The sequence below is a fragment of the Phaenicophaeus curvirostris genome, chromosome 4, assembly GCF_032191515.1.
Source record: "Phaenicophaeus curvirostris isolate KB17595 chromosome 4, BPBGC_Pcur_1.0, whole genome shotgun sequence".
NCBI classification, from domain to species: Eukaryota; Metazoa; Chordata; class Aves; order Cuculiformes; family Cuculidae; genus Phaenicophaeus; species Phaenicophaeus curvirostris.
Window position 1 is genome coordinate 26,271,845 of NC_091395.1, and position 12,647 is coordinate 26,284,491.

The 12,647-nt window shown below is 45.9% G+C and overlaps 2 protein-coding genes across 2 annotated transcripts in view; both read left to right on the forward strand.

Moving 5' to 3' along the window:
* The window catches only part of DNAJB14 (DnaJ heat shock protein family (Hsp40) member B14), a 29,352-nt gene extending 24,671 nt beyond the window's left edge, over window positions 1-4,681 (forward strand). Inside the window, exon 8 of the mRNA XM_069855578.1 lies at window positions 512-4,681. Within this exon, the coding sequence (XP_069711679.1) occupies window positions 512-636 (125 nt within the window). The 3' untranslated portion in view covers window positions 637-4,681. The remainder of the gene's footprint in view (window positions 1-511) is intronic.
* A 1,318-nt stretch (window positions 4,682-5,999) lies between these two features.
* On the forward strand, window positions 6,000-12,355 carry LAMTOR3 (late endosomal/lysosomal adaptor, MAPK and MTOR activator 3). Its single transcript, XM_069855593.1, has 7 exons — window positions 6,000-6,017; window positions 6,137-6,172; window positions 6,300-6,334; window positions 8,547-8,605; window positions 9,484-9,617; window positions 10,701-10,764; window positions 11,497-12,355. Exons 2-7 carry the CDS (start codon window positions 6,164-6,166, stop codon window positions 11,568-11,570), a joined length of 375 nt encoding a protein of 124 aa, XP_069711694.1. The 5' UTR covers window positions 6,000-6,017; window positions 6,137-6,163; the 3' UTR covers window positions 11,571-12,355.
* The last annotated feature ends 292 nt before the right edge of the window (window positions 12,356-12,647 follow it).

The following is a 12,647-nucleotide window of genomic DNA, read 5'->3' on the forward strand; positions in this document are numbered from 1 at the left end:
ACAGAGAGCTCTTTTATTAATGCCTCTGAGCACTGGCAGCCTGGAGCAGCAGCAGCTGAAGTAAAGGACTTAACATTCAGAATGGATTTTTGGGCACAGACAAGATGCCAGAGCTGTCAATAATACGCAAAATGACTGAGTGTGACCTGTATTTGTATTGTTTAATGAGGTCTGGCAGAAGTAGTAGGGGTCTTTTGTTCATGCATAGTTCTATGGGGTAGTTTGGTTGTTGGTTTTTTTTTCAAATCAGGTACTGGTGCATAAAATACAAGGGTGCTGGAAGGCTGGTACCACCTTTCCCTACTCAAAAAGATGAAATACATGTGAAGATCCAGCAAAAGGAAGCTGTAGCACTGCCATTGAGGTGGTGTCTGTGGGTAGTTAGAATAGAAAGAAGGGAAAAAGGGCAAGGATTAAACTTGAGGTGGTTTGGACAGCTCTAAGAAGGAATGTATCATGTGAAATATTCAGTTTTTAACCTGAAAAACCTCTTCTCTTGTTTTCGTTACAGAAACAGACTTACTTCATGCAGCAAAAGTATACCGAGATGACCGTCTCCGAAAGAAAGCAGACTCCATGTCCATGGACAACTGCAAAGAACTGGAACGGCTGACCAGCCTCTATCGAGAAGGATGAATTACAATTATACTCGTACATCTTTGCGTATGCCGTTCTCTCTCTTGTAAATTAAGAAGAGATTTAGTTTCACCGTGAATGCTGGAAAAGAAGGGTGGATGTAAAACTCTACTGTGTAGCTGTTTCCAGAAACCTTATGCTGAAATATCATTTAATGGCTTCTTTACCTACTGTGAAATATAGATAACTCTAATTGTCTAGATTTTACTTCAAAGCTTCTGTGAATTCTTTCAGCAGAGAGAATAGCTCAGAAAGGATGCTATACTTGTAGAGACTTAGTCATAGTGGTTCTCCTCTAACATATTTGCCATGTAAATATCTGTGGAAAGAACACTTTGTGTATATACGAGTTAAATGACTTTCTATTTAAAATCTCAGAAATATAGTTCCATACAACATTTTGTCTCACTGATGGAATAAATAGTACGATTACATCACTCCTATTCAGATGTCAAGTGTGTGGAGTTGAAACAAGAATTTTTAATATTTTATCTGTAACTCTATGTAAAATCTTCTAAGTTTACCAGCTTAGAGGAACTTGATATTTTTAAATATAATGGCATCTATTCCTAAATATCTGTTGGGGTATATTGATCTGGTGTAGAGTAGCAGTTAGCTGTTGTAGTTTTTTAGCATTTCTAAGCAATGCTGAGAAAACTAAGAACTACACTAATCTCTTTTCAAAGTAATATTTGCAAATGCTGTACAGACCATTATAAGCATTGCTTTTAGTGCTTGCAGCAATTTACAGCAGCTCTACCATTTGGTATTCCAGTAGTAGTTAAGTTCATAAGAATGGTTACCGTGCATCCATAGCTTTCTTAATTTTCTCTGGAAAGGTAGAGGAAAACATGCAATAGTAAAATCTTAAAGCTCAAAAAAAAAAGAAAGGCGACCTTTTTTTTTTTCTGGGAGGCTTCAGTTTTCTTACTATTTTTTTATTTCGCAGTAGGTCTCAACACTGATTCCTCAATGGGCTCCACAAGTGGAACAGGGAAATTTTGCTAAGGACAAGCTATGTGCCTTTCAACACGTTTGCCAACTATTTAAATGCTTTGCTAGTTTGCAGTACGCTCCTATGGTCAGAGCCATATCACTTGTTCTGAGGTAGAAGAGGTAGGGTATGCATTTCTCTGGACCGGAATGTTGCTGGACCGACTTCCTAGAACTGAGCAAACATACTGTTTGGCTCCTACATACGAGACCACGTAACTCAGTGGGCCATACGTGGACACTGTATGTAGCCACACTTGCTGATGCAGAGAGGTGTTGTGAAGCAGCTAAGTACAATGTACTTGAAGTTTTAAAACTGGGTTGAAAATGTTTTTAGGTTCAGTAGCTGATGTTATTACACTTTAACAGTGCTATGCAGGAGACTGTTTCTCGTGCTTGAGAATGCCAGGTGGCTCTTAATAAGGGCAGTATTTGAGAAAACTGCTATGTTGGAACAACGCTACCGGTTCATGGAGACAAATTCTCCTCCTGAAGTTTTAACTACTTGACTGACTCCATTGAAATTCTTTCTAATCTAGAGCAGGATTTAACTTTAGAAATACACTAAATGCTGTAGCTCGAAGTGCCCAGAAATCATTTTGCATATGTACCTTTTCTAAACTGTCCCAGTGGGAATATCCTTTAGAGAACTGGTGTAATATGAGAGGGACTGGCTGCAGGGTTTTACCTGAGCAGCTAAACCAGCAGTCAAGGTGGACATCAAAGGCCGCAGCACAAAGCAGAACTAAAAGCTGCTGAAACAAACCAAAAAAGGGTTGCTGTACTGGATGTCCTTACTGAGATTATAGGAAAAGTATGCAGAAGTGATGGAAACGCACCCAAATGTTTGAAGTTTGCAATGGAAATTTATGAAGAAAACATGATTCCCCAGATTTTTGTAACTGTCCAGAATGTATTGTAAACATACTAATGAAAACAAACTATCAAAGTACATATTGGTACTCCTGTGTCTTCTTAATAGAAGAAAATTGTTCCAAAGGCTTTCACCAGTACCCGGGCCTTCCCTTTCACAAATGAGTCTAAGCATGTAGGTGATCTTTTAGTTAAGAGGAAAAAGGATATGTAATGCATTTATCAAATACTGGAACAGTGAAGTCGGAGGGAAGAGGTGGTCTTAGCAAAGCTGCTTATAATAAGTGGATGGGTTATGACTGCTCTGCATTTCCTTCTGCTGCAATTGAGCAGGTAAATGGAACCTGGATGAATGTTGAGCTGTGTTGGGTCAGTTAGATCGCTATCAGTGCCCCAGCAGACTGGAATAATGCAGTGGCTGTGTCCTGTGGCAACACAGACATCCCAGCAGTTTACAAGTGAGACCTGAGCTGCCACGTTTCATTGCATTGTCTTTTGCGATGGCCATTTTTAAAGAAGGAAACAATTAATGTGTTTATACTGGTGGGAAAAAAAAACCAAAACTACTTGGCATGTAACGGGTGCAGTAGTTGCACACTTTGAAATATGCAGCAGTATGCAGGAGGGTGCTATTATTTCCTGTAGCATAAAGATTAACCTGCTCTAAATATGGCCTGCAAACATGATTTTAATATTCCAAGTGGGTGTTTCTCTCCTTGTGATTGTTCCTTTTCTCTCAAGTCTGATGAGAAATGTCATTTTTCTTCAGAAACATCATTATCTTCCCTGGTTTTGTTGAAGGAATCTGCTGGAAAGTTCAGAACTAATTTTCTTATGAGCAAGATGCTAATTGAAGAGGGTAGAGTACTTGAATCTTTTCAGATGACCTTTCTTCAGAAGGTTCTCATTAAAATAAGATAGTGAAAAGAAAAGAATAAAACAAAACTGGTTTTGAACAGCCCAACTGAAAATCCCTCAACTTTTCTGGCAACCTAGAATTAAGTTCTTACTCTTTTTATTTAGTCATTACCTGTATTTAATCTGGAATTAAAGATAGCACAAGCATGGGTCCTTGATTTCTCCTTTAAAAGAGCATGCAGGAAAGCCCTGCATGAAAAATCCTGGCACGATGCTTTGACGTAGCATAATGAAAAGGGGAGATGATTTGCATCTCCTGAAACACCAATTTGTGTTGTATTTAGGGAGCATCCTGAGTCACAAGTGAGTTCAGTGTTCACATCTGATGAACATTTCCTCACAAGTTCTTTTAACTGTTCAGGTAAAACAAGATTAAATTTTAATTTCTGGCTTTAAACAGTCTGGATACCGTTACACGTTTCCAAGAAACTGTATCACATTGTGGTCACTAAAATGTAACAGGTTCATTTAAATAGGCAGCAGAGACAACTTTAAGTTGTATACATTTTTAATATAAGTTTGTAATGAATGCTGTAAAAGGATTAAAACAGGAGGGCACAAATATGTTTTTTAAAGTTGTTTGTTCCATAAATTTCATTCATCCCCTAAACAGTTGTTCTGTCTTCTTGTAGCTCTGCCAAAGAAAGCAGAAGAAAAATGTAACAGTAAAAGCAAATATTCTATTAAAAAAAAAATCAGTGACTATAGAAATTCTTGAAGCTATAACTTTATAAAGTAGTGGCTTCCCAGTTGTGCAGATCTGGTGATAAAGCCAACTGGAAGCCCTCCTGGTGGCACAGCGTCAAGATACTTTGGGCAGCAAACAGTACAAATGTAATAATAAAGAAATACACCATTATAAACACTCTTTTCCATACTGGAGACACAATTCCCATTAATATTAGCAACACAGGCACCATCTCATAGATACTTTTGCATAGTATGTTGTCATTGTGTGACAGGGAAACAGGTAAACTCAGTCTCTTGGAATCATGCTGTCCATTTTTTTAAAAGCCTGTTGCATTTTGTAACATTTTTAGTGCATGGTAGGGAATATTTTAATAAGCGAGTGCGCTGAGGTTGTTCCAGGTAGCATTTTCAAAGTGTTGCCAGAAGAAGCTCACAAATAAGAATTTTGTGGGGATCTCTTTGGGTATCTCTAGTGTGACCAAGTCCTTATGAAATTGCTGTGTTTGCATGGCTTGGATTGAGAAGGAGGTGTAGATTCTCAGCATTCAAATAAATTTGCCCTTTTGAATGAGCTTTTCCTGTGTTGATTGTGAAAAAAAGTTGCCAATCTCTGCCTTTAGAATCATAGAACAGTTTGGGTTGGAAGAGGCCTTAAAGCCCATTCAAGAATGGTTTGGGTTGGAAGAGACATTAAAGCCCATCTGGTTCCAGCCTTGCTGCCAAGGGCAGGGACACCTCTCACTAGACCAGGCTGCCCAAGGCCCCATCCAACCTGGCCTTGAACACCTCCAGGGATGGGGCAGCCACAGCTTCCCTGGGCAACCTGCGTCAGTGCCTCACCGCTTTCATGGTGAAGAATTTCTTCCTTAAATCCAGTCTAAATCTGCCCCTCTCCAATTTATACCCATTGCCCCTAGTCCTATCACTACAAGTCTTTGTGAACAGTCCCTCCCCAGCTTTCTCGTAAGCCCTTCGGGTGTTGGAAGGTTGCTATAAGATCTCCTCGGGGCTTCTTTAAAACTGCACTGTGCCTATACATCGAGAAACGCTGGCAATTCCCAGGTGAGTGGGTTTTTGTCAGTGTAAGCTCTGACACAGGCACGGAAGCGAAGCCTTTGTGTACCGGCAGCGGCCTGGACGTGTGTTTTGGATAAAGGGATAGTGACAGGCAGAGGGGGTCTGGTCCCACGGGGCTGTGGGTGTGTGGGCAGCAGCCAGGGGAGCCTGCCCCATTTATTCAGCTCCTCTGGGGAACGTGTTCCCAGCCTGCAGGGAACACGTGGAGGCCGAGGGAAGACCTTATCATTGTCTACAACTGCCTCAAAGGTGGCTGTAGAGAGGAGGGAGCTGGGCTCTTCTCCCAAGTGACAGGGGACAGGACAAGAGGGAATGGCCTCAACTCTGCCAGGGGAGGTTTAGGCTGGACATTATGAAATTTTTTTTCACAGCAAGGGTCACTGGGCACTGGAACAGGCTGCCCAGGGAGGAGGTTGAGTCACCTTCCCTGGAGGTGTTTAAGGCATGGGTGGACGAGGTGCTGAGGGGCATGGCTTAGTGTTTGATAGGAATGGTTGGACTTGATGATCCGGTGGGTCTCATCCAACCTGGTAATTCTATGATTCTATGAAAAGACGGCTGGATGAGGTGCTCAGGGGTGTGGTTTGGTGGTGGGCAGGTACAGCTGGACTCAATGATCTCCAGGGTGTATTCCGCCCCACTGATCCCACAGGCCTATCCCACACCACCACCGACACCGGCCCGCGGCGGGGATTGGGGGCGGGGCGATGGGGGGGTGTTAGGTGGTCCCTCTTCCTCTGCGCGCGCAGCGCTTCCGGGTGCGCGCGGCGCTTCCGGGTGCGCCGCCGTCACGTGACCGCGGCTTAAAGGGGAAGCGGCGGCGCCGGCAGGTAGGACAGGCCGGGCCGGGCCGGGCGGCGCCCACCCACCCTCTGTTTTCCCGCCCCGGTCACTTGGGGGGCCGGCGCCGCCCCCTCTCCTCCTGACCGGGCCGCCTCTCGTCTCGCAGGTCCGCGGAGGCGCCAGGCCCCCAGCCATGGCCGACGTAAGTGCGGCGGCTCCGGCCCGGGCGTGGGGTGGGGGGGAAGGCCGGGGCCGGGCGTGCGGGGGGAGGCCTCTCTTTCCCCCACCTTCCCCTCCCCCGGTAACGCGCCGCCCGTCTCTGCCCGCAGGAGCTGAAGAGGTTTCTCTACAAGAAGCTGCCGAGGTAACCGCGGGGTGGGGGCGGGGTGGTTAAAGCGAGAGCATGGGATGAGTTGGGGCACGGGACGAAGGGAGGGGTGCTGCGGGGGTAACGAGATGTGAGCGGCTGCGAGGGGTGGGGGCAGCGCTGGCACGAAGAGCGGGGCAGGGGGCGAGGTGCGAAGCCTGGAGAAGGGGAGGCTGAGGGGAGACCTTATTGCTCCCTACAACTGCCTGAAAGTGGGTTGTAGGGAGGAGGGAGCTGGCCTCTTCTCCCAGGTGACAGGGGACAGGACAAGAGGGAATGGCCTCAAGCTCCGCCAGGGGAGGTTTAGGCTGGACATCAGAAAAAAAAATTTGACGTAAAGGGTCATTGGTCACTGGAACAGGCTGCCCAGGGAGGTGGTTGAATCACCTTCCCTGGAGGTGTTTAAGGGATGGCTGGGCGAAGTGCTGAGGGGCATGGTTTAGTGTTTGATAGGAATGATTGGACACCATGATCATGTGGGTCTTTTCTAACCTAGTGATTTTGTGTGATTCTGTGTGAGGGTCCGAGGGCTGGCTGAGGGGCGAGGCTCTAGGGGCACACACACACGCACACATGAGGTTCAAGTAGCTGCTAAGTGCAAAGCACGAGGTGGGGTTGAGGGAGGAGCAAGGGGTGGGCAGGTGCGAGGGTCGGGGCGCAGGTGTGCGAGGTGCAAAGCACGAGGCAAGGTGGGAAGTGGGGTTTGCGAGGAAGGGTGAACAGGGGACGAGGGGAGAGGCTTGGAATGAAGTGTTGGTGGGGAGCACTGGGCAGGGGACGAGAGGTGTGGGGAGGGAGAAGTGGATGAGGGGGCAAGGCGCTGAGGTGGGGAACAAGGTGCAAAGCACAAGGGGAGGGGCACGGTGCCCAGATGAACGAGGGGGCCGCTAGCATGAGGAGCAGAGCAGGGGATGAGGGGAGAGGTGCTGAGGGGACACGAGGTGCGAGCAGCCACGAGGGGCAGTGTCCAGAGTAGCGAGGGGCAAGGCACAAAGTATGAGGCAAAGTGAGGGGTGCAAGGAGTGGAGCAGGGGACGAGGGGAGAGATGTGAGGGGGGAACAGGGTGTGAGCAGCTGTGAGGGGTGGTGCCAAGAGGTGCGAAGCACAAGGTGAGGTGAGGAGCGGAGATCTGGCCTGAGGAGCAGAGCAGGGAACCAAGGGCAGAGGCACAAGGCATGGTGCTCAGATGTGCAAGGTTTGAAGTGCGGGGAGGGGACTCCTGGCGTGCTTGGCTGCTGCCACTGCCCCAGGGAGGGGAAAAGAGAGAGAGAGGGCAGCCCAGCCCAGTAGTAGGAGAAGCATGGGGTGAGCGCGTTCACGTGGTAAGGAGGAGCAGAAAAACATACCTCGTGAGTCTGACTCCTTGGTCAGTCACTGGCATGGTGAGCTTCAGCAGTGCAGTTCTGTGGTACCAGCGTTCCTTCAGGCAGGCCAGTCTGTGGAGTCCCTTGCCTGACTAAGGATGTTTATGGATTTATAGAGTTGGGAATTGGAATATAGAATTGGGTTGGAAGGGATCTTAAAGCCAATTCCAACCCCCCTGCCATGTGCAGGGACACATCCCACCAGACCAAGCTGCTCAACCTGGCCTTGAACACCTCCAGGGATGGGGCAGCCACAGCTTCCCTGGGCAACCTGTTCTACTGCCTCACCACTCTCATCGTGAAGAATTTATTCTTAATATCTAATCTAAATCTTCACTCTTCCAATTCAAAGCCATTCCCCCTCATCCCATCACTCCAAGCCCTTGTGAAAAGCCCCTCCCCAGCTTTCCTGCAGCCCCTTTCAAATACTAGAAGGTCACTGTAAGGTCTTCCCAGAGCCTTCTCTTCTCCAGGCTGAACAACCCCAACTGTCTTAGCCTGTCCTCATAGCAGAGGTGCTTCCAGCCTTCTGATCATCTTTGTAGCCCTCCTCTGGACCCAATCCAACAGTTCCATACCCTTTTTATGTTTGGGATTCTGGAATATCAGCCCTCTTCCTGTAGCTACACGTTCCATGCAGTTCTCGGTGGCTTTATTTTAGATTTCATTCTACTGCTTTGGGAGACCACTTGTCCAATAAGAACAAGTCCCTTTTATATTAGATTAGTGGAAGTATCAGTGCAATCTATATTTTCCCACTTCTTGCACATTTGTTCAGGAAAAAAAAAAATTGCTGCTAATTATTCTGTTTCTAAAATGGTGCTTCGTCTTCATTTTTTTGCAGTGTTGAAGGTCTTCATGCTATCGTGGTCTCAGACAGAGATGGTGTGCCTGTTATCAAAGGTAACTCCAGCTTCCCACTGTGCCCTGCACCAATATCCTAACTGAACAGCAGGGGGTGGAAAAGTGCAGCAGAATCTTGTCTGGTTGTGCCCTGGTACCCTAATTACCAAAATTCAAGAATTAAATTACGCTTTTACTTCAGGTTCAGTAGTTGGTTATGTACCTGCTTAAATTTATCCTTTTGTTTGTGCATATGCGATGTCCTCAATAATTGTGGGCCGTGGAAATTTTCCTCAGTGGAAAGGGTTGGAGTGATGTAAGTTGCTTGTGTCTCCAAGTCACTCGCATGACGATACAGAGAACTCAAGAGAGCTTATTGGTATTTTGTTGGCTTGGCTGGTGCTCTGAAACACTTGCATCCAACTTTCACTCACATTATTTAATTTCATTTACTTTTTGGTGCTGTGATTTTTACCATATCTCTGCAGCCTTTAAGGTGTTTTTATGTTGCAGTGTAGAAGTGCTGAAGAATACTGGTTCAAGTACTGGAGATGATTGTTTTAACGTTGCGGAGTATTTAAACACCCAGCAGAACTTGCACATCTTCACCTGTTTTTGTTCAAGTGACTCTGTGCCAGGGGTCAATTCAAAGGCTGGAATTGGACAGAGAACCAAAGTGACGTCAGTACAGGCTGTGCACTGTGAAGGAAAAGCCTGTTTCCTAGGCATGCTGGGGAGGACGCTGGTGTAACGAGCACTGATCATGTACAGATTATTAAATGATGAAGGTTGTCGTGTACTTGTTGCAGAAGCATGTAAGATGTGCCAGGTATTCCCCAACAGCAGATCTGCTTTTGGCACAGCACTAAGCAGGGTAAGAAGTTGTGATGTGGTTGTAGATACCATGTAAGAGTAAGAATTTCCTTGGTTTGTTCCAGTTGCCAATGACAATGCTCCAGAACATGCACTGCGACCGGGCTTTCTGTCCACCTTCGCCCTTGCCACAGATCAGGGCAGTAAACTGGGACTTTCTAAGAACAAAAGTATCATCTGTTATTACAACACATACCAGGTGAGTGAGCTCAGCATGGCCTATTCTTGGTGACCTGAACTGTTCTGAACAAGGGAGAGGGGATCTGAACTCTGCAAGACTTCCACCTCGCTCCTGTTGAAGAATTTGTGATTCATTTCTTGCACTGTTTAAATGGCCAAGCTAAAGTTCTGCGTTGTTTGTTAAGCTTCTCTTCTGTTTTTCAAAACTGAAATTTACTGATTGAAAATGGGGAATTTTTCTGAACAGGTAGTAATCGAGAATTTGTAGCAGGTGCTGTTCATATGGCCTTCAGAATCTATTACGAATTGTTTATATTCTCTTTTACAAACAGTATTTGTTTATAATTAGTGACACCTATAGTATATAAGCACATGCAATCTACTAGATAGCTGATCTTGGTGCCAGAATGACTTTGAGGTGAGAAAGCTCTTGCTTTCTTTGCCACTCACATTTTTTTGTTAGTTTGTTTATTTACAAACTGGTTATTTGTGTCCTGAAATCCATCATCTACTGAGTTTCTGTTCCATCTCAAGTTCTAATGGTCTTGAGAGCTATTTTTGATGACTGTAGTGAGCTGGACAACTGCTTAGCCTGCAGCGTCTGGCTTTGTTTGGGACATAAATGAGTGAATCAGTTAGTTTACAAAGATTGAGTATATTGCTTTGAATCTGTTGCTGCTAGTAGCTTATTGTGCTTAAGATTCCAGTTCCCTGTGAATGGAAGAAGAGGTACTGCTATGCACAGAATAGTATTTTTAAACAAGAAACCTGCCTGCTCTCATGTTACCTGTGGAGAGTGTGGTCTCCATAGCATACTCCACAGGTTTGCAGTAGACCTAGATTTCAGGTGGATGACACTGTGGAACACAGGAGGGAGGGAGATGCCAGACTTCCCGTGTACTGCTTCCTGAACCATGGTGTGAGTTCTGTTAGTGTTTTTAACTGTGAATCTTTTTACGCTTAAAAGGCAGCACTGTGGCTGTTGCTTCTGCTTGTCTGTTGAGCTGAGGCAGCTGTTTGTTTCAGAAAGAACTGGTGTGGCAGAGCTCTGACATCCAACACATGTTAGCTGCTGGCTGAACGCTGTTCTCTCTCCTTGCAGGTGGTGCAGTTCAACCGCTTACCTCTGGTAGTAAGTTTCATTGCTAGCAGCAATGCCAATACCGGTATGTGTTCACGTGTATTTTAAATGCTGTAGTATTTTGAGGCTCAGGTGTTTAAATAGTCAAAAATAAATTTATCTCAAGGTATACTAACTTTGCTCCTATTATGGATTTTGTCAGCATGTTGCGAAGAGCAGAAGGGAAAGGTGTGATTAAAAATGCAGAGATATTAGGTGACTTGATGAAGTTGCTTTTTGGTTAGAAGCACATTCCTCCTGTGATTAACCTCACCCTTGCTACATCAGAGTGCTCACTGCACCGCGGTGATTGTAGCATCCTAGTTGTTTGGTCTTCTGTCAGTTCCAAGTTACACAGTAACTTGTGCAGCTGCTTCTTCTCAGTTCTCTGGAGTAGGAAAATCCTTCATAAAGGCATTTCGCCTCGCTCATGAGGGCGCTGGCTAATGGGACAAACAAAAGGGGTTTAATTGTTGCTGCAGCTGCTTGGGCCGTGGTAGGTGTGGGAAGCAGTGAGGCTGTAGCGGAAGTGAGGCAAGCGGCAGCATGGAGGAGAGCTGTGGGATGCAGCTGTGCCCCTGTTGGTGCTCGGGGCTGCCAGCAGCATGGCTGGGAGTGCTGCCCACTGTTCCTGTGGGGGATGAGCAGCTCAAGTGAAACGTTTTGTTTTGGAAAACACTGCCTGTGACTTGGAAGGAGAGAGTGAGCTGTGGGGCTTAGAGAGAAGCTTCTCAGTTGCGTCGTTTGATGGAATGTTCTGTCTCTTCTCTCTTCCCAGGGCTGATTGTAAGTTTAGAGAAGGAGCTCACGCCCCTGTTTGAAGAACTGAGGCAAGTTGTTGAAGTTTCTTAACCTGATGGTAGAGCCAGAGCACAGTATCCCTCTGCAGCCCAGTGGACAGAAAATTCAATAATCCTCACTCAAATAACACGTCTCAGAAGAAATACCACAGCTCCTCAGTATACTAAGTAAGAGTAAATTGTACATAGTACTGAATCTGAAATGATCTACTAGTGTGTTGTAGAAGGACATTACTTTAGGCCATGCTTCTTGTATTGTGCAGTACTGGAGAGACCACCAAAATAGCTCCCATGGAGTTTAGCTCAGCCAGCTGAGCCATATCGGCATGATGCTCTTGGCTCAGGTGGGCAACCTACAGATCTCTTGCTTTACAGGGAACCAGGCACACGGTGGCGTTTATCCTCAGGCCAACTACCACTGCATGTTGGAAAGCAGACTGCTTACATAGCATTTATCAAATATGTGGTCAAAAGAGTATCGTGAGAGCGGGTTTACTAGCAGTGATGTGTCGGTACAATCAATAAATATCCCAACTGTCTTATGCAGGTGATACTTTGGCAAGGGCATGCTACTAATCCGGATGCTGTCTGCATCCTGCTTCCGCTAAGAAGAAAGCTATTTCTATGAAAGCTGTTTCTTTAGGAGTTTTCCTGATGCCCAGATAAAAGCACTCAAACGTCTCACTTCTTCATGGGGTTTTTGTGTAATATGGTTGTGGAGATCTCGCGTCTCATGGTCTTTGTATGGGTTCATCACTGGTGACGCTCCCAGCTCGTTTACCCTTAAGTTTTCCTAAGTAAATAAATATAAATAAAATACAGTATTTTTAAATGACAGAGCCTGGTCCACTCTTCTGTTGCACCATAGTACTTTACAGCACGTCAGCTTTTCCAGGGAGAGAACAGGTTTCCCAGTTGTTTCTCAAAGTGCAGGATTTTACAGGCTAAAGACCAACCAGCGTGTCTTTGGTGGGTGATAAGGATACAGAGTCCCAAGCCAATGTAGGTTAGTGCTGACTGGCTTCCATGCTTCTTGCCCTGCCTCGTTCCCTTCCACATTCCCCTTGTGACAAGTGCTGTGTAGTGTTGCTGGTTTAAGGGAGGGTTCTTGGCATGTCTCTGCCTCAGG

Excerpts from the sequence above, each read along its gene's own strand:
- LAMTOR3 (XM_069855593.1), top strand. Across the intron at positions 6,335-8,546 it reads CTCTACAAGAAGCTGCCGAG|TGTTGAAGGTCTTCATGCTA; the intron begins GTAACCGCGGGG and ends ATTTTTTTGCAG. Across the intron at positions 9,618-10,700 it reads GTTATTACAACACATACCAG|GTGGTGCAGTTCAACCGCTT; the intron begins GTGAGTGAGCTC and ends CTCTCCTTGCAG.